The sequence below is a fragment of the Danio rerio genome, chromosome 13 (genome assembly GCF_049306965.1).
Source record: "Danio rerio strain Tuebingen ecotype United States chromosome 13, GRCz12tu, whole genome shotgun sequence".
Lineage (NCBI taxonomy): Eukaryota > Metazoa > Chordata > Actinopteri > Cypriniformes > Danionidae > Danio > Danio rerio.
Genome location: NC_133188.1, coordinates 51,300,732 through 51,322,358, shown reverse-complemented (window position 1 = coordinate 51,322,358; position 21,627 = coordinate 51,300,732). Strand labels below are relative to the sequence as shown.

The window sequence follows — 21,627 nt, the reverse complement described above, 5'->3', positions numbered from 1 at the left end:
ATAAGGACAATTTTTTGAGACCATGCGCTTGGTTTGACAACATTTTTCCCCTTCTTAAAATAGCGAAAGTGGATTTTGTCACATTCTAAGTGCACCGTGTGTGTTAATTCATGCACTTAAACCCTTAAAATAAAGCCCAAAATGGTATTTTTATGCAATCGAGGATTCCAAAACGTACCTACAGCAGCTTTAAGGGATTTTTATTCTAATTGTGTCACTCGTTTCTCATGCGATACTTCAAAACCATCCATAACTTATCAAGAAAATAAGGACAACCGTTTTAGACCATGCGCTTGGTGCAACAACCTTTTTTCCCCTTCTTAAAATAGCGAAAGTGAATTCAGACACATTCTAAGTGCCTGGTGTGTGTTAATCCATGCACATAAATCATTAAAATAGAGCCCAAAATTGTAATTTTATGCATTAGAGAATTCCAAAAAGGTACCTACAGCAGCTTCAAGGCATTTTTATTCAAAATTCGTCACTTGTTACTGGTGCGTTACTTCAAAGCCATCCATAACTTCATCAAGGGAATAAGGACAACCTTTTTAGACTATGCGCTTGGTGCGACAACGGTTTTTCCACCCCTCAAATAAGTGAATTCAGACACATTCTAAGTGCACCGTGCGTTTTAATCCATGCACTTAGATCAATAAAATACAGCCCATTTTGGTATATTCATGCACTGGAGGAGTCCAAAATGCACCTATAGCACCTTTAAGGGATTTTTATTTGAAATGTATCACTCGTTTCTCATGCGATACTTCAAAATGCGCATTAACATGGAGTGATGGAAACCCAGCTAGACTCTCTGTATGTGCGGTCGAGGTGTTAACTGAGGAAAGCTTGACATCCACATGACGGCTCGAGGCCCTTTCGAGTTCGCATTGGAGCCGGAGCTGCTTTTGCTTCGGTTGATGTTCTCCGAGCAGTACGTCTTCATCCGGTACAAGTTAGCTTTGCTTTGACAGCAGCCCATGGAGCTCAGGAGAATACAAGCGTCTTTCCTGAAGGCTCTGGTGAAGATGGCGTAGAGGAATGGATTGGCGCAGGAATTAATGGGGTAGAAAAGCACGAGCAGTATTTTGGAGTTGGTCACGGTGATCAAAGGCACTTTAAAGGCTGCCGAAATAGCGAAAAACGAAATAGGCGCCATGCACAGAAAGTCGGTAAATATCAAAACCGCCATTCGCTTCGCGATTTTAGCATCAGCGGCGCGTCCTGGGAATTCAGGATTACGTACTGCACTGTAAATGCACACATAGCATCCGCAAATCACGAGAAATGCACCAACGTTAAAGAGCAACAGGAGTATAACGTAAGCTTGCGATAAAGGCGTTTCGATGTCCATCGGCAAACACATGCTGACTTTACTGTAGCTGCTGACGCCTATTAAGGGAAGGAGTGCCATCGCTAAACAAAGCAGCCATCCGATGGTCATAATTAGCGATGCTTGGCTTAATCCCAGACGTCTTTCCAGTCGGAGAGCGTGAGTGATTGTGTGCCAGCGCTCCACTGTAATGGTGGATAGAGTATAGATGGATAATTCGCCACCGAATACAGATAGAAATCCAGCGATGCCGCATCCTGCTCCGGTTTGCCACTCGATTGCATGATGACTGTAGTGTCCACGTGTTCGCAAGTCAACGGTTGCGATCATGAGCAGGTAGATGCCAATGCACAGGTCGGCGAAGGCTAGATGGCACATTAGAAATCTGGGAACGGTCAATTTGCAGCGGCTAGTGAATAAAACCAGCAGGACGACCAGGTTTCCTGCGATGGCCAGGATATTGATGAACCAGATGGCGACCCGCAGGAAGCTGAATCCAGCGATGTCCTCGCAGGGGTTGAATGCATCAGCTTCGGGGCTGCACTGAAGTGCTTGGCGCTGTTGGCATAAATCCAGGTCTGGATAGTGGAAGTCGATGCTACCGAAAGTGTCCTCGACGGATGACGATCCAATGACATCTGACTCAAGAGGATCATCTGAGGAGATTGCAGACAGGCTGAAAAAATAAACAGAGAGATACTCAATACTGTCACATTGTAAAATAAATATTATTATAATAAAAAATAATTAACAATACTCTGCCAAATAGATATATATTTATGATATTCTTGGGTCTGTAAAGTGCTTTTAAAGAATTGCTCTTCCACTCTTGGCTTTCCACTTTTTTCAATGACATTTACATTATTAAATTGAATTGAACTAAACTGAACTTTAACTGTAAAACACTGGACTGACGCAGTTTCAATTTACAAGCAATTAACTGGTTTCAGTGTTCTGCTTTGAAAAAGCGCAATAAAAATAAATATGAATTTAGCTGAATTAAAATAATTTAAAAAGACTTTTACAGGAGGGTTAATCCCTTTGTCTGCAATTAAAATAAAATAAAATAAAATAAAATAAAATAAAATAAAATAAAATAAAATAAAATAAATTAAATTAAATTAAATTAAATTAAATTAAATTAAATTAAATTAAAGTGCGAAGCATTGGCGCAAAGGGTAGTGCTGTCGCCTCACAGCAAGAAGGTCACTGGTTCGAGCCTCGGCTCAATTGGTGTTTCTGTGTGGAGTTTGCATGTTCTCCCTGTGCTTAAATTTAATTTAATTTAATTTAATTTAATTTAATTTAATTTAATTTAATTTAATTTAATTTAATTTAATTTAATAAAATTAAATTAAATTAAAAATTAAATTAAATTAAATTAAATTAAATTAAATTAAATTAAATTAAATTAAATTAAATTAAATTAAATTAAAGTGCGAAGCATTGGCGCAAAGGGTAGTGCTGTCGCCTCACAGCAAGAAGGTCGCTGGTTCGAGCCTCGGCTCAATTGGTGTTTCTGTGTGGAGTTTGCATGTTCTCCCTGTGCTTAAATTTAATTTAATTTAATTTAATTTAATTTAATTTAATTTAATAAAATTAAATTAAATTAAAAATTAAATTAAATTAAATTAAATTAAAAATGTATATGTATTATTTATAAAATTTATTTAACAATAAATAAAACATAAATAGTATTATTATTAAAAAGAAACATAAAAAAAGAAAGATAAAACACAACTAAATTATTAATAATTATTTAATTAAAGTTATAAACACAATAAACTATTAAATAATTCATTCATTCGTTTTCCTTCAGCTTAATTCTTTTATTCATCAGGGGTCACCACAGCGAAATGAACCGCCAACTTATTCAGCATGTTTTACACAGCGGATGCCCTTCCAGCTGCAACCCATCACTTGGAAACACCCATACTCTTTCACATTGACACACTTATACAATTTAGTTAAACTAATTCACTTATAGTGCATGTGTTTGGACTGGGAGAAACCGGAGCACCCGGAGGACACCCACACCAACACGGGGAGAACAGGGCACTACAGGGCAGCACGGTGGCACAGTGGTTAGCTCTGTCGCCTCACAGCAAGAAGGCCGCTGGTTTGAGTCTCGGCTGGGCCAGTTGGCATTTCTGTGTGGAGTTTCCATGTTCTCCCCGTGTTGGTGTGGGTTTCCCTCACAGTCTAAACTCAAGTGGTATAGGTAAATTGGATGAACTGAAATTGGCCGTAGTGTATGTGTGTGAATGTGAGAGTGCATGTATGTTTCCCAATGATGGGTTGCAGCTGGAAGGGCATCCCCTGCGTAAAACATGCTGGAATATTTTAGCGGTTCACTCCACTGTGTTGACCATTGATAAATAAGGGACCAAGCCGACATGAATGAATGAATAATATTTCACTATAATGTACCCATTTTCATTAAAAAAATACAAAAAAAGGAAATAACAAAACTTGAGTCTTACTCAGCCGGTGAACTGTTGTCCCCACAGTATGACGATCTGTTTCTTAAAGCCGAGTTGACAGAACCGTCCCTGTAATAAAAGGAAAAGGTTTAAATGTTATGATGATTTTCAATTATACTGACAGTGCTCTGCTTTAAATATGAGCAATGGATTCTAATATTCGTCTAAATGTCTAGAGCTCTTATTGGATCTGTTTGCAGTCTCATCACTGTAATGTTTTTATGACGTCTCACTCTTCACAGTGGCTATGTTTCTATTTAAACATGCAAATTAGACTCATGTGCAAAACTGGAATAGTGCATAGCATCTGAAGAAAAGGCAGCGTTTCAATCGAGTGAGTCCAAGAGAACAAAATCATCCCTTCCCCAATAAACTGGTGTCAAAATCAAACAGAAATAATATCAGTTTTCTAGGAGAAGCCACTGTGGGCCTTTTTTTAAATACTTTATTTATCAATTTTCTTTCAGCTTAGTCCCTTTTTTATCAGGAGTCGTCACAGCAGAATGAACCGCTAACTATTCCAGTATATATTTTACACAGTGGATACCCTTCCAGACACAACCCAGTACTGGGAAACACCGACACTCATACACCATGGCCACTTTAGCTAACTCAATTCCCCTATAGCCCATGTGTTTGAACAGGGGAAACCGGAGCACCCAGAGGAAACCCATGCCAACATGGGAAGAACATGCAAACTCCACACTGAAATACCAACTGACCTAGCCGGGATTAGAACCAGCAACCTTCTTGCTTCGTGCTAACCACTGAGACCGCCTTTTTACTTTATTTATGTATTAAATAATACTGTATTTTTATTTATTAAATATTTTTATTGTCCCTAGAATTAATAAAGAAAGTGGCATCTTTTCATTTAAATTTAAAGCATTTGATGATTGGATTAATTTGCCAGTTTCTATTCAATCTTTACCTTATTTTTAGATGCTTAGAAATACTCTTGTACATTATTTACAGGATACCTGTGTTTGTTTCTGATTTCTGTTTGCACATGGTTGAATATTTATATTTCAGTAAAAGGTGTTGTAATATCGTTAATAATTATTGTGGCATTAATATTGTGAAAGATGCATATTGTTGTGTGGCTAGACAGCTCTTTGAGCGCTTGTGTATGTGTGTGTGGGTGAATTATTACGTTGTCTTGATTTTATATTTACTTAACTGTTAACTTTTATTGTTTACTGCATTGATGCGAGCAACACGGTGGCGCAGTGGGTAGTGCTGTCACCTCACAGCAAGAAGTTTGCTGGTTCGAGTCTCGGCTGGGCCAGTTGGCATTTCTGTGTGGAGTTTGCATGTTCTCCCAGTGTTGGTGTGGTTATCTTCTGGGGGCTCCGGTTTCCCCCACAGTACAAACACATGCGCTATAGGTGAATGTGTCTGTGTGAATACAAGAGTGTATGGGTGTTTCCCAGTACTGTGTTGTGGCTGGAAGGGCATTTGCTGTGTGAAACACAGTGTGAATCAGTTGGCGGTTAATTCTGCTGTGGAAACCCCAGATTAATAAAAATACTAAGCCGAAAAGAAAATGAATGAGTGAATGCATTAATACACTGCATTATCTGCCTTGTGTGTAGGTAGAGGACCCCGTTTAAAATGAGATGATTCATATTTTAGGTAGTTGCTTTGGAATTTTTCTCAATAATACACATTGTTCAGGTTGACTACGCTTTTGGCTGTTTTTGCCCTATTGACTTCCATTATAATCACATTTTTTGATTGCAAAGCCATGGCAGCATATAATCATGCGTTCTGGATTGTTGCTGCTTTTCCCTGTTTGGAAGAGGGACAATTTGTAATCTTTACAGTTGATCATCAGTTACAGTGCAAAAAAGCTTAGTTTCTGCCTTCTACACTACCTGACAAAAGTCTTGTCTCAGTTTTAGGAATAACAAATAATAACTTACATTTACATTTACATTTTACATTTAGTCATTTAGCAGACGCTTTTATCCAAAGCGACTTACAAATGAGGACAAGGAAGCAATTTACACAACCAAGAGCAACAATGAATAAGTGCTGTAGGCAAGTTTCAGGTCTGTAGAGTCTAAGAAGGGAAGTATTAGTAGTATTTTTTATTTTATTTTTATTTTTTTGTACAGTTAGTGTGAAATCCAGAGAGGCAATTGCAGATTAGGAAGTGAAGTGGAGACTAAATAGTTGAGTTTTTAGTCGTTTCTTGAAAGTAGCGAGTGACTCTATTGTTCTGATGCAGTTAGGGAGTTCATTCCACCAACTGGGCAGATTGAGCGTGAGCGTTCGCGAAAGTGATTTCTTCCCTCTTTGGGATGGAACCACGAGGCGACGTTCATTCACAGAACGCAAGTTTCTGGAGGGCACATAGATCTGCAGAAGCGAGAGCAGATAAGAAGGAGCAAGGCCAGAAGTCACTTTGTAGGCAAACATCAGAGCTTTGAATTTGATGCGAGCAGCAACTGGCAGCCAGTGCAAACGGACTAGCAGCGGAGTGACATGTGCTCGTTTAGGTTCATTGAAGACCACTCGTGCTGCTGAAAAATTCTGGAGCAGTTGAAGAGGCTTGATAGAGTTAGCTGGAAGCCCGGCTAGTAGAGAGTTGCAGTAATCCAGTTTGGAGAGAACAAGAGCTTGAACAAGGAGTTGAGCTGCATGTTCAGATAAGAAGGGTCGGATCTTTCTGATGTTATAGAGTGCGAATCTGCACGATCTTGACTTCTCGTTGATCATTTGGTATCAGAAGTGGCTTAAATGAAAGGCAAAGGCCTCTAGTGTCATGACTGTCAGTGACCACCTGAGGGCGCTGTAGTTCAACGGACACTGAGAGTGAACTACAGCGCCCAAAAACTACAAGTCCATACATACCACGCGCATTACACCGGGTCCACGTACACTGATTTGCTATCACAGCTGTGTTTGTTTACCGTTGATTTCCTGGACTATTCATACAACCATTCCACCTCTGTTTTTTACTGTGTCGTTTGTCTATCTTGTCGTCATGTGTTTCTTGAATCCAGTTTATATCTTGTCATCCTGAATCTAGTTTAGTATCCTGTCATAATCTGAGTCTAGTTGAAGTTTAATCTGTTTGAGTTCCTTGTTTGTTTGTTATTTTGGATTTTTTGTCACTGTTTCTGCACAATATTATATTAAAATCTGCACTTAGATCCGCACCTTTTGTTCCTGTTTGATCTCGCTAACGTGACATCTAGATTACACTTGACCACAATAAAATATGATCATGCCTTGACTTTTAGTGGTTTCATTAGGACAGTAAGGTCTGACTTTGCTTAGACAAAAGTCTTGTCACTGAACAGAAATAAAGTCCAGTATAGAATATAAAGTCCTGCTGCAGTGGAAACAGAATGAATATTGTGTCTGACTCCATCATGAGCTTGGAGGACTGCATCCATACATCTCTGCAATGACTCAAATCACTGATTAATAAAGTCATCTGGAATAGCAAGAAAGCATTTCTGCAGGACTCCCAGAGTTCATCAAGATTCTTTGGATTCATCTTCAATGCCTCCTCCTCCATCTTACCCCAGACATGCTCAATAACATTCATTTCAGGTGACAAAGCTGGCCAATCCTGGAGCACCTTAACCTTTCAAGAATTTTGATGTGGAGGCTGAAGTATGAGAAGGAGCGCTATCCTGCTGGAGAATTGTCCCTCTCCTGTGGTTTGTAATGTAATGGGCAGCACAAATGTCTTGATACCTCAGGCTGTTGATGTTGCCATCCACTCTGCAGATCTCTCACACACACCCATACTTAATGTAACCCCAAACCATGATTTTTCCTTCACCAAACTTGACTAATTTTTGTGAGAATCTTGAGTCCATGTGGGTTCCAGTGGGTCTTCTGCAGTATTTGTGATGATTGGGATGCAGTTCAACAGATGATTCATCTAAAAAAATCGACCTTCTGACACTTTCCCAAATGATCAACTAAATGTCAAGTTAATATTTGTTGCTCTTACAACCGGGATCAACAACAAGAATTTTTTCAGGTAGCCTAAATGGAGTATAGTGTGTCTGTGTTGGTGGGTGTATGAGTGTAGGAGAGATATTTCAACACTTAACTTGATATGTTTGAGAAAGTAAAATATAAGCACCTCAGTTCTCATAGTAAACATAGTAAAACAGTAAGTGTATTTCTGCACATACACTATAATCTGCTGTTTTACTACAGAGAACACCATATAAAAGCCAGAAACCTTTTTGCACAGGCCTATCTAAAGGGTTAATGCTGCCAACTGATGATCAGCAGTAAAACCTACACATTTTACCACACACACATGCATGATTATATGCCGTCAAATGCTTTGCAATCAACAAAATGTCATTATAGTGAAAGTCAATGGGGCAAAAACAGCCACCAACATAACGAAAGGATAGTGAATTTGAACAATACACAAAGGTTAAGCAGTTTTTGTTGTAATATTCCAAATATACATATAAATAGGTGAATGAAAACACAGCTAGTGACACACTGATCTGACTATGAAGGGGTTGTGTTGACCTGCTGTTGTCCCAGTTGATCAGAGCGCAGCAGTGACTAGGAAAGGTGAGCTGTGCTTCTCTCAGGCTCTTCAGGCTCTTCAGTGGAGGGAGTTTCTTCAGGGCGAACGCTGAGCGGGCTGTCAGCATCAGCACTGACTCCATGCCATGTGAGGGCAGTGTCTCCAGCGCCGTGGAGGAGACATCCCTGGAAAACAACATGCACACTAATCAGACATTCATTCCTTTGTTTACTTGTACTGTCTGTATGGACCCTTTTCACAAGCCTGTTATGACGCATGTATCATCTTTGCATCAAAGGGGGCATAATATGTCCTCATTAAAATGCACCAAAAAGTAAAGTGCTAAATTATGCATAAAGTAAAAAAAAAAACGTATTAGTGAAAATAAACATGCATGTTAATTACGTCTCCTCCTATCAGCAGTAAATGACAAACGCTCAGTGTGTGAATTCAGGCACACCCCTGCCTGGGAGAAGCTCAGTCCTGCTCTTCAATTGTTTTCATGCTGTAATCAATCACAGCTCAACCAGACAGGCCAGGTCTTCAGGTTTCCTTAACAGCTCAAGGCAGGTAAAGTTTTACAGCAGAGTTTTACAGCTTTAGTCATTCGCATTGCCATCCAACACAAAGCTCTCGCTCCAGGAAAAAGACATGCAGTTGAAGTCAAAGTCATTTCCCAAATGAGGTTTAACAGAGCAAGGACTTTTTCCACAGTATTTCCTGTAATATTTGTTCTAGGTCAATAGTATTAGCCCCCTTAAGCAATATATTATTATATTTTAAATATTTAAATATTTTTAAAACTGTCTAGAGCAGGGGTTTTCAGCCCGCGACCCCCAAAATAACAACGCCAGTTACTCATGACCCCCACTATTTTCAGAGGTGGTTATAAACACTCAGGGTATCTTCCGTCTATTTATTATATCCGTTTTCAAATAAAAAAAGGAAAATAAAGAAAAAAAAAAAGGAAAAAAAGAGATTTTGGCTGGATTTTCGTTTTTTTAATTTAGGGTATAAAATGGATGAACAACTTTAAAATTCATTATACACATGTAGACGGTGCTGAAATGCCCATTTTCCTCTGATTGGTCAACCAAATCTGAGCTCGTGATGTAGCCCACAAAATAAGAGCCCTCTGAGGACCAGCACCCAGGCTTTTAATTCATTAATTAATTCATTTATTTTCTTTTCAGCTTAGTCCCTTTATTAATCCGGGGTCACCACATTGGAATAAACCGCCAACTTATCCAGCATATGTTTTACGCAGTGGATGTAGTTCAACGGACACTGAGAGTGAACTACAGCGCCCAAAAACGACAAGTCCATACATACCACGCGCATTACACCGGGTCCACGTACACTGATTTGCTATCACAGCTGTGTTTGTTTACCGTTGATTTCCTGGACTATTCATACAACCATTCCACCTCTGTTTTTTACTGCGTCGTTTGTCTATGTTGTCGTCCTTGTTGGTATGTGTTTCTTGAATCCAGTTTATATCTTGTCATCCTGAATCTAGTTTAGTATCCTGTCATAGTCTGAGTCTAGTTTAAGTTTAATCTGTTTGAGTTCCTTGTTTGTTTGTTACTTTGTACTTTGGATTTTTTTGTTACTATTTCTACACAATATTATATTAAAATCTGCATTAGAATCTGCACCTTTTGTTCCTGTTTGATCTCGCTAACGTGACATCTAGATTACCCTTGACCACAATATAATATGATCATGCCTTGATTTTTAGTGGTTTCATTAGGACAGTACGGTCAACTTTGCTTAGACAAAAGTCTCGTCACTGATCAGAAATAATGTCTAGTATAGAATATAAAGTCCTGCTGCAGTGGAAACAGAATGAATATTGTGTCTGACTCCATCATGAGCTTGGAGGACTGCATTCATACATCTCTGCAATGACTCAAATCACTGATTAATAAAGTCATCTGGAATGGCAAAGAAAGCATTTCTGCAGGACTCCCAGAGTTCATCAAGATTCTTTGCATTCATCTTCAATGCCTCCTCCTTCATCTTACCCCAGACATGCTCAATAACATTCATTTCAGGTGACAAAGCTGGCCAATCCTGGAGCACCTTGACCTTTCAAGAATTTTGATGTGGAGGCTGTAGTATGAGAAGGAGCGCTATCCTGCTGGAAAATTGTCCCTCTCCTGTGGTTTGTAATGTAATGGGCAGCACATGTCTTGATACCTCAGGCTGTTGATGTTGCCATCCACTCTGCAGATCTCTCACACACACCCATACTTAATGTAACCCCAAACCATGATTTTTACACATGTAGACGGTGCTGAAATGCCCATTTTCCTCTGATTGGTCAACCAAATCTGAGCTCGTGATGTAGCCCACAAAATAAGAGCCCTCTGAGGACCAGCACCCAGGCTTTTAATTCATTAATTAATTCATTTATTTTCTTTTCAGCTTAGTCCCTTTATTAATCCGGGGTCACCACATTGGAATAAACCGCCAACTTATCCAGCATATGTTTTACGCAGTGGATGCCCATCCAGCTGCAATCCATCTCTGGGAAGTTTAAGTAAAAAATGGCTTGCCATATTTTTTTATATTGCCACTATAAGTCTGATAAACCTTAAAGATATAGCAACAAAATCTACCGCATCTTAATACAACTTTTGGCCAAATTTGGGGCTTGTATAATTTTTTTATATGCCCGGATTATAAAAATGTAATATTTAACATTTTTTTATTTAAAAATGATAAGTCTTACAGGCATGAGGAGATATAGCAACAATCTTGAATGCAGAAGGCACATTTTGACCACATTTGGGCCTTGTGGCATGAACGACCTAGGAGGAGATACGTTTGTTTTCAAGGACAGAGTAGTATAACAGTATGTTGGCTTTCTCAAGCCAACATAATGAAAGGGCAGAAGCACAGCTTCATCTATCAGAGAAACAACTGACTCTGACCAAACTGCAGCAAACTAAAGCCAGATTTCAGATCTGCCTCCTAAAGGCTACGCTCAGACAAGCTGCTCTCTCCACATCAGATGAGGAAATCTGAAATTATTGAGTTTTTGACATTAAGTCTATATTTTAATCTATCTTTGAAACTTGTTATCAATATCCTCAATATACAGTGTTTGTGTTGTAGGTCTCAGATGAGCAGACTGCTGGAAGAGGATATGGTGGGGGTTGTCTTGTTTTTAGTTGTTTTTTTAAATGTGTGTGTTTTCATTTCTAATAAAAATAAAGTTATATTGACCTCACATTGGCTATTCTATGTGTTGCTCTTTACATATCTTTAGTTCTGCATTGTGATTTCCTATCCTGTTTGAGCACTGGTTATCCAGCCTTAGTGATCCTGAAAAGTTCCTATCCAGATCAGATTGATCCAATCCGATGTTGCTTTGAAAAACTGGTTTAAAAAATAAGCTGGATCACGGATCACAAAAACAGGATTACTAAATCTGGATCAATGTTATCCGGATTAAACCTTTTGAAAAACCGTACCCTGGGCCCGGTTTTTCAAAAGGTTTAATCCGGATCAAATTGATCCAGATTTAGTAATTCTGTTTTTGAGATCTGTGATCAGGTAATCCAGCTTACTTTTTGAGCCAGTTTTTCAAAGCAACATTGGATTGGATCAATCTGATCTGGATAGGAACTTTTCAGGATCACTAAATCTGGATTACCAGTGCTCAAACAGGATAGGAAATCACAATGTAGAACTATAGATATGTAAAGAGCAACAAGTAGAATAGCCAGCGTGGGGCCAATATAACTTTATTATTTTTTTTATGAAAACAAAGAAAATGTAATAAATATTAAATTAATAATAATAATAATAATAATAAATAAAAAAACAAGAAAAAGTCCACCCCATCCTTTTCCAGCAGTCCGCTCATCTGAGACCTACAACACAAACACTGTACATTGAGGATATTTATAATAAGTTTCAAATATAGATGTAAATAAAAAAAGACTTAATGTCAAAAACTCCACAATAATCTCAGACTTCCTCATCTGATGTGAAGCGTATTCTTTAGGAGGGGGATCTCAAGTCTGACCTTGGTTTGCTGCAGTTTGGTTAGAGTCAGTTGTTTCTCTGCCAGGTGAAGCTGTGCTTTTTGCAATTGTTGAAAGAGATTTCAAAAATCAGTCATTGCCATTTCTTGCATTATTTGTTTATTCTGTAATCATTGCTATTATCATTAATAAATATTCTAATAAGAAAAATATTTTCCATTGTGATGAATACATATATATATATCAATTAGTGACGGAATAAAATGTATTGTTTTTGGTCAGTTTTGACAGCTGTTTGGGGGATTATTTTATGAGGCCAAACTCTTTCTACTTTGCTGGAGGCCTATACTGAAAGGCTAAATACGTTAAAGCCAATAATCACTATAGCCTGACAGATGAACAAATAAAATTAAAACCTTATGAATAAATAGTATATCTCGTAAGATACTGCATGATCCAAAAATAGTATTGTTTAATAAATTTTTTAAGTTTTCATGACATTTTAGGCATGAAATCCACGCTAAATCCACCCTTCTGATGGGATCAGTTTAATCCATGTTTTTTGGATCAAAGTGATCCAGATCCTACAAAAAAGGTCCGAAAAACCCAAACTAAAGGTTTGATCCGGATGAAAACAAAGATTGGACTACGTGATCTAATCCGATTATGTAATCCGTTTTTTCTTTTGAAAAACCCATTTTCAAGATTTGATCCAATCCCTTATCCAAAATCCTAGTGGATTACTTTTGAAAAACCGGGCCCTGGAGTCGCAATCCAATGGAAATGAAATTGAATACTGACGGCTTTTTATGTGCATGTTGTATTTTTAATGTGACTATGTTTATGTTATGGATAAAATATATTAATTTTAATAGATTTTTAATATTTTTGTAAATCACCAAGCGACCCCCTCTCATTGTCCATGGTGCCGACCCCACTTTGGGCACCACTGGTCTACAGAACAAACCACTGTTACACAATGACTTGCCTAATTACCCTAGCTGACCTAATTACAGTCACTTGAAGCTGAATAGTTGTATCTTGAAAAAAATGTATGTACTGTTATCATTGCAAGTATTTCTGTCTCCAGTGTTTCAGGATCACTTACAGCACAGTCGGGCCTAAAGCTCCTTTAAAAGCATCTTCATGGATGACACGCAGATCTCGGCTGTTCTTCAACACTCTGCAGAACACATAGATGACACTGAGATTACACACTGGACATAAACATGCTGTAGGATTTACCCAGAAACTATGACATTATGAGTAAATCTTTGACATAATTACAAATAGTGCTGTCGAAGAGTTAATCACGACTAATCACATCCATAACAAATGTTTGTATTTTACATCATATACAGTTGAAGTCAGAATTATTAGCTACCTCTGAATTATTAGCCCCCCTATTTATTTTTTTCCCTCAGTTTCTGTTTAACGGAGAGCAGATTTTTTCAACACATTTCTAAATATAATAGTTTTAATAACTAATTTCTAATAACTGATTTATTTCTCTTTGCCATGATGACAGTAAATAATATTTTACTAGATATTTTTCAAGACACTTCTATACAGCTTAAAGTGGCATTTAAAGGCTTAACTAGGTTAATTAGGTTAACTAGGCAGGTTAGGGTAATTAGGCAAGTTACTGTATAACGATGGTTTGTTCTGTAGATTATTGAAAAAAAATATAGCTTAAAAAGTCTAATAATTTTGTACCTAAAATGGGTTTAAAAAAAATTAAAAACTGCTTTTATTCTAGCTGAAATAAAACAAATAAGACTTTCTCCAGAAGAAAAAATATTATCAGACATACTGTGAAAATTTCCTTGCTCTGTTAAACATCATATGGGAAATATAAAAAAAACATTATTCAAAAGGAGGCTAATAATTCTGACTTCAACTGTATATGTGTGTGTGTGTGTGTGTGTGTGTGTGTGTGTGTGTGTGTGTGTGTGTGTTCTGTATTTATTTACATAAATACACACATACTTAGAGTGCAAAAATACGACAAATGTATTTACATATGTATTTATTAATGTTGTTAACTTATCGTATAAGCTATAAGTTTGTATTTACATAATATATACACATGTGCTGTGTATATTTATGTATATATGTATGAGTACACACACATACAAAAATATACAAAAATATTTACATATGTACGTATGTATCATTTTCATTATATGTAATTTTATATGTATAATCTAAATTTATCTATATGATCTATAATTTATATATATATAATTATAATATATATATATAATTATATATAATTATTAGCCCCCTTCTTATTTTATTATTATTATTATTATTTTTATATTTTTCCAAATCATGTTTAACAGGGCAAAGAAAATGTTCACAGTATGTCTGATAATATTTTTTCTTCTGAAGAAAGTCTTATTTGTTTTATTTCGGCTAGAATAAAAGCAGTTTTTAATAAATAAAAAAATACATTTTAAGGACAAAATATTAGCCCCTTTAAGCTATAGATTTTTTTCAATAGTCTACAGAACAAACCATCATTATACAGTAACTTGCCTAATTACCCTAATCTGCCTAGTTAACCTAATTAACTTAGTTAAGGCTTTAAATGTCACTTTTAGCTGTATAGAAGTGTCTTGAAAAATATCTAGTCACATAATATTTACTGTCATCATGGCAAAGATAAAATAAATCAGTTATTAGTAATGAGTTATTAAAACTATTATGATTAGAAATGTGTTGAAGAAATCTTCCTGTTAAACAGAAATTGGGGGAACAATAAACAGGGGGCTAATAATTCTGACTACACCATACGCACAAATATATTTTCTAAATATGAACTTTTTGATGCAATTAAATCACAATTAATCATTTGACAGCACTAATATTTACATTCAAATTTTGCACATATATAAATAAAAATAAACACTACCTCAAATATAAATATAAGTGTGCCTTTACCATTTTTATTTTTATTATTTATTTGATAAAGACAAAGTAAGACAGGGCATGAAAGAAAAGAAAAAAAGACTATAAAATAGGAGAAAAGGATTCTGCACACAGAGCAGGTCTAAAAATAAACAAGAGAAAGCATGTAATTATGTAAGGTGTTGTGTGTAATTGATATGGGTGTGAAATGTACTGTACATACTTTAAATCGTTTATATGTTTTCAGTGTGCAAAGGAGAGGATTAAAGAGAGAAAGAAGGGAAAAAAAACTATAGGACATATCAACAATAATATGAAAACAAACAGCAGTGAGTTGAAGAAGACAATTCCTAAAATACATATTAATATACAAGCAATATATGTTTTATATTAAATTATATATTTATATTTTTGTTTTATTTTAAATCATATATTTATATTTATGTTTTATATTAAATTATATATTTATATTTTAGTTTTCTATTAAATTATATATTTATATTTATGTTTTATAATAAATTATATATTTATATTTATGTTTTATATTAAATTATATATTTATATTTATGTTTTATATTAAATTATATATTTATATTTATGTTTTATATTAAATTATATATTTATATTTATGTTTTATATTAAATTATATATTTATATGTATGTTTTATATTAAATCATATATTTATATTTATGTTTTATTTTAAATCATATATTTATATTTATGTTTTATATTAAATTATATATTTATATTTATGTTTTATATTAAATTATAGATTTATATTTATGTTTTATATTAAATTATAGATTTATATTTATGTTTTATATTAAATTATATATTTAGAATTATGTTTTATATTAAATTATACATTTATATTTTAGTTTTATATTAAATTATATATTTATATTTTTATTAAATTACATATTTATATTTATATTTTAGTTTTATATTAAAATATATATTTACATTTTAGTTTTATATGAAATTATATATTTATACTTTATATTAAATTATACATATAAATGTATGTTTTATATTAAATTATATATATATATATATATATATATATATATATATATATATATATATATATATATATATATATATATATATATATATATAATGTTCTATATTAAAAATATATTTATACACACACACACACACACATACACACATATATATATATGATTTTTTCACTTTTAATTTTGGCATTTCTGTGTGGAGTTTGCATGTTCTCCCCGTGTTGGTGTGGGTTTGCTCTGGTTTACCCCACAGTCCAAACACATGCGCTATAACTGAACTGAGTAAACTAAATTTACCATAGTGTGTAAACGTGTGTGTGAATGAGTGTCTATGGGTGTTTCCCAATACTGGGTTGTAGCTGGAAGGGAATCTGCTGCTTAAAACATATGCTGGAATAGTTAGCAGTTCATTCCACTGTGGAAACCCCAGATAAATAAGGAAAATGTATGGATGAATTATTTATTATATACACTCGGTATATTCACCTATATTATCTAAATAGCAATCTTTGATTTTAGATGTGATTAATCAGGATTAGTTGATTGACCGCACTATTTACAAAGAATCATCAAGCAACACACACTGAACTGAAGGTGAATTTAAAGTAAAGATTGAAATAGTATTTTCATATAAAGCAAACTCCAATGGTCCAAATAAAGTGTACAACACAGAATCATAACAGCAAAACTGGACAGTGATTAGTGTAAATGCACTTACAGTTTGTCTATTTTTGTTCCATTGAAGGCATGGCTCTCTATTTCTTGAAATCCATTGTTAAAGAGATTCCTGAAAAGACGGGCGGGGGGGGGGGGGGGGGGGGGGGTGTATTAATAAAAGGTTTATGAAAATTGTGTAAAACTATTGAACAACACTCAATCTTGTCTTGAGACAATTTAAAAAATGTTTTCCACATTATAAGTTGTCTATACACATCTTTATATATACATCTATGTATATATGTACAGTTGAAGTCAGAATTATTAGCCCCCTTTTGAATTTTTTTTCTTTTTTAAAATATTTCCCAAATGATGTTTAAGAGAGCAAGGAAATTTTCACAATATGTCTGATAATATTTTTTCTTCTGGAGAAAGCCTTATTTGTTTTATTTTGGCTAGAATAAAAGCAGTTTTTTTTTATCCATTTTAAGGACAAAATTATTAGCCCATTTAAGCAATTTTTTTCGATAGTCTAAAAAAATAGTCCATCGTTATACAATAACTTGCCTAATTACCCTAACCTGCCTAATTTACCTAATTAACCAAGTTAAGCCTTTAAATGTCACTTTAAGCTGTATAGACGTGTCTTGAAAATATAACATAAACATAAACAGGGGGGCTAATAAGTACAGGTTTTTGCAACAGTTAAAAATGCAAAAAAAGTTACATAATCATAATAATAAATAAATAAATAAATAAATAAGCATCAAAATGTACAATTTATCAATGAATCATTTGAGCACAGTGTAAAAATTCCAAAGAGTCATAAGAGTGGACTGTCTAAAGTAGGCATGCAACGATTATAAATTTTCATTGAGCGATTATAGTCTAAGAAATAATCACGATTTCACGGTTTTCACGATTATTTGCATTCATTGATTTCAAAACCTCACTAGCTTGAAACTAAAACCATTTAAAATTAGTTTTTTTTAAAGTTCATTTGATTGACTATATAAAAATCAGTGGATATTATTGATGCATGTATTGGGTAAAATTGCTACTTTTTAGAAAATACTCCACTCAGCTGGTGGATAATCGCTCTCATTGGCACCATTATTTGTAACTATAAGTAGGTTTGCAAACATGTGTACTTTTCATTGCTTCTTCCTCAAACTTCAGCCGTATGCAGTTCCCACGGTCACAAAAGCCCCTTTTCATCTCAACTAGGTGCGCCTGAAAAGCGTGAATGCTTTGGTTTGTGTGCGGGTCCATTGGAAATATTGAACTTGAACTAGCTTGCCTTAATTAATATAGCCTCAGTCATAGTTAGTCCAGTGTGCGTGGTTATTATGCCACAGTTGGCATAACATTGTTTAGTTGCTGCATTTTTGTTCCGTTCAAAAACACGGTGTTGAGAAGCCTTTACGATTAATTATCCGTGACGAATTAAATCGCGGTTAATAGTGAAACCAGTTAATCGTTGCATCACGAATCTAAAGAAGCCTATATATGAGAACAATATTTAAATGAGCATATAATTGCAAAAAATATCCTGCGCTTTTTATTTTTATAACGTATGATATAGTTAAATTATATTATATGATCACAAATATATTATACGACATGTCATTTATGATACTGATTTTATACAATAGTTAAACAAACAAGAAGTTAATACTGAGTGTTACATTTTAGACACAATATTGACTGTTTTGATCTGTTCTGCCAACAACAGCAACAAAAAGTCTAAGTATTTCAGTCATTCAGTCAATCATTTTCTTTTCGGCTTAGTCCCTTTATTATTCTGGGGTCGCCACAGTGGAATAAACCGCCAACTTATCCATGTTTCACACAACAGATGCCTTTCCAGCTGCAACCCAACACTGGGAAACACCCATACACACTCGTTTACACACTTACACTTCGGACAATTTAGCTTACCCAATTCACCTGTAGCGCATGTGTTTGGACTGTGGAGGAACCAAAACGGGGAGAACATGCAAACTCCATACAGAACTGACAACTTGCCCAGCCAGGGCTCGAACCAGCAACCTTCTTGCTGTGAGGCAACCGTGCCACCCACTGCGTCACCGTGACGCCCCTAAATATTTCAGTCATTTTGAATGATTCGTTTGAATAAATCAATTAATGAATCACTCATGTAGTCAGGGACTTGCACATGCTGCTGGTTTACGTACAGTATCTTTTGTTTTCATCACAGTCATGAACCAGCACAAAACACACTCATCTCTATATTGTTTATTTAGGAAATATTGTCAATGTCACGCAACACTAACACAAAGAGTTCTTCAGGACATTTTTCTGATAAAGGATGCATTATCTTAGCATTTAGACATAGAGAGTGAAGGATGTCTTGTACATTTACAGACTAAACAACTCTTAGATTGATAGCATTTATCAAAACTAGCAATAATTCACTATAAACATATTATGTAACACCATAACATTAATTTTGATTTAATATTATGCTTTTAAAAAAGGCTTTTACTTTGTTTATTGGGATCGATTTGTGGGAGTGTGTCCAAAAAGAACATTTCATTAAACTAAATATGCAAAACTGAACGATGTTTCAGGCTGATCGTAAAGAGAATTCTTGTACAAATGTGTCGCAATGTGATGCAAACAGACTGTTAGTAAGATTACGAGGCTTTTAAAACTGAACTAGACTCATAAACAACTCAGAAATAAAAGCGACACAGAGACAGTGCCTTTAATTCATCACCGCTAAAGGGGAATCTACAAAGATTTAACAGCACAGCTGCAAAATGATGCTTTATTTCTTCCACAAAGTCAAAGTCAGAGTCACAAAGTGGAAAATAAAACACTGATTCAATACAAATCAAGACTTTTGAAGAATAAAATCATGCACATATATATATACATATATATATATATATATATATATATATATATATATATATATATATATATATATATATATATATATATATATATATGTAAAATTTTATATTCATAATTTTTTTTTCTCATGCTGCTTATCATGCTGCATCTGTTTTACTTTAGTTTTTTTCTAGTGGGAAAACTTCTACTTATTTCGTTTATTTTGGCTTGCAAAAACAAAATTATTTATTATTATTATTATTAATTATTTTTTAATGTAAAAACTGCTGGGTTCAATATTATTAGCCCCCTAATGAATTTTTATTTATTTATATATATTTTCTGGCTACAGAACAAGCCATTGTTGTGCTAACAAATAAATAAACAAATAAACAGTGGTAAAAATGTATTTAGAAGTGTTAGAACTTTCCAATGATAAATATAAATATATCAGAATTATTGAACCCCCTTTGAAATGTTTTTTCTTTTTTAAATATTTGCCAAATGATGTTTAACAGAGCAAGGAAATTTTCACAGAATGTCTGATATAATTTTTTCTTCTGGAGAAAGTCTTATATGTTTTATTTTGGCTAGGATAAAAGCAGTTTTTTATTTTTTAACCACCATTTTAAGGTCAAAATTATTAGCCCCTTTAAGCTATTTATTTTTCGACTGTCTACAGAACAAACCATTGTTATAGAATAACTTGCCTAATTAACCTAGTTAAGCCTTTAACAGTTGCATGTAGGGGGGAAACAAGTCAAACTTATGAAATGTGAGGTCTCATGGAAGTAGCTTAAAGGCAGAGAATAGAACTGTCTTTGACAGCTTGCGACTTCATCTGCCACTTTCACTACAGTACATCTACATGGACACCAATACTCCGCTTTTATGATTAAGATAATACTGATTAAGAGTCGACCATGTAAGCAGTGATTTTTGATTACCTTAAAGGATCACGCGAGTCCCGAAATGTAGAGGTTTTTCTCTCCGTTCGCCATGCGGTATCAAATTCCATTAAAACGTCCTGAATGAAAATCTGCTGAATGAGAGTGAACTGCTGAACTGCAGTTAAAGTCTAAAGATTAAAAATAAAACACCCAAAACTGCATGAAACTCTGGAGGAAACGCTGGATAGCCTGGTGATGCCACATTAATTGTTCTATACTGAAACTTTCCTTCTAAAAGCGCGTCCTTGGTCTTATCCAAATTTCTTTGCATGTTAAGCACACACAGGACCAGAGCAAGCTGAACTGGCGCTCTAGGCAAACGACAATCACGCTGCCCTCAACCCGAAAGTAACTGGTTCGCGGATGAAAGTATGGACCGTGAGGGAGAGGGTGGGTTTAGCGGATAAAAGTGAAGACCGGGGGGTTCGCTCACTATTCTGCTGCCCAAGGCGGCCGCCTAGATTGCCTCTATGCATGCGCCGTCCCTGAACACACGTCAGCCACAACAGGAAAAAACTGCGTTATTTGCATGATTTTTTTTACGCGTTAAATATTTAAAATTAATCGTGTGCGTTAACGCGCTAATTTTGACACCCCTAATTTTTATATTATATAATATATAACAAATATTATATAAGTGTTGTTGTTTTTTAAACACATTTCTAATAATATTAGACGAGATATCTTTCAAGATGCTAGTATTCAGCTTTAAGTGACATTTAAAGGCTTAACTAGGTTAATTAGGCGAGTTAGGGTAATTAGGCAAGTCATTGCATAACAATGGTTTGTTCTGTAGACAATTAATAACAAATATTGCTTAAGGGGGCTGATAATATTGACCTTAAAATGCTTCAAAAAAATTTTAAAAATAGCTTTTATTATAACTGAAATAAAA

The 21,627-nt window shown here is 34.9% G+C and overlaps 1 protein-coding gene across 1 annotated transcript in view; it reads right to left on the bottom strand.

The window, feature by feature from the left end:
• Window positions 1-207: 207 nt before the first annotated feature.
• Window positions 208-21,627, bottom strand: part of lhcgr (luteinizing hormone/choriogonadotropin receptor) — a 45,380-nt gene continuing 23,960 nt past the window's right edge. Inside the window, 5 exon segments of the mRNA NM_205625.1 lie at window positions 208-2,006; window positions 3,814-3,882; window positions 8,332-8,517; window positions 13,439-13,513; window positions 16,982-17,050. Of these exon segments, the coding sequence (NP_991188.1) occupies window positions 803-2,006; window positions 3,814-3,882; window positions 8,332-8,517; window positions 13,439-13,513; window positions 16,982-17,050 (1,603 nt within the window). The 3' untranslated portion in view covers window positions 208-802.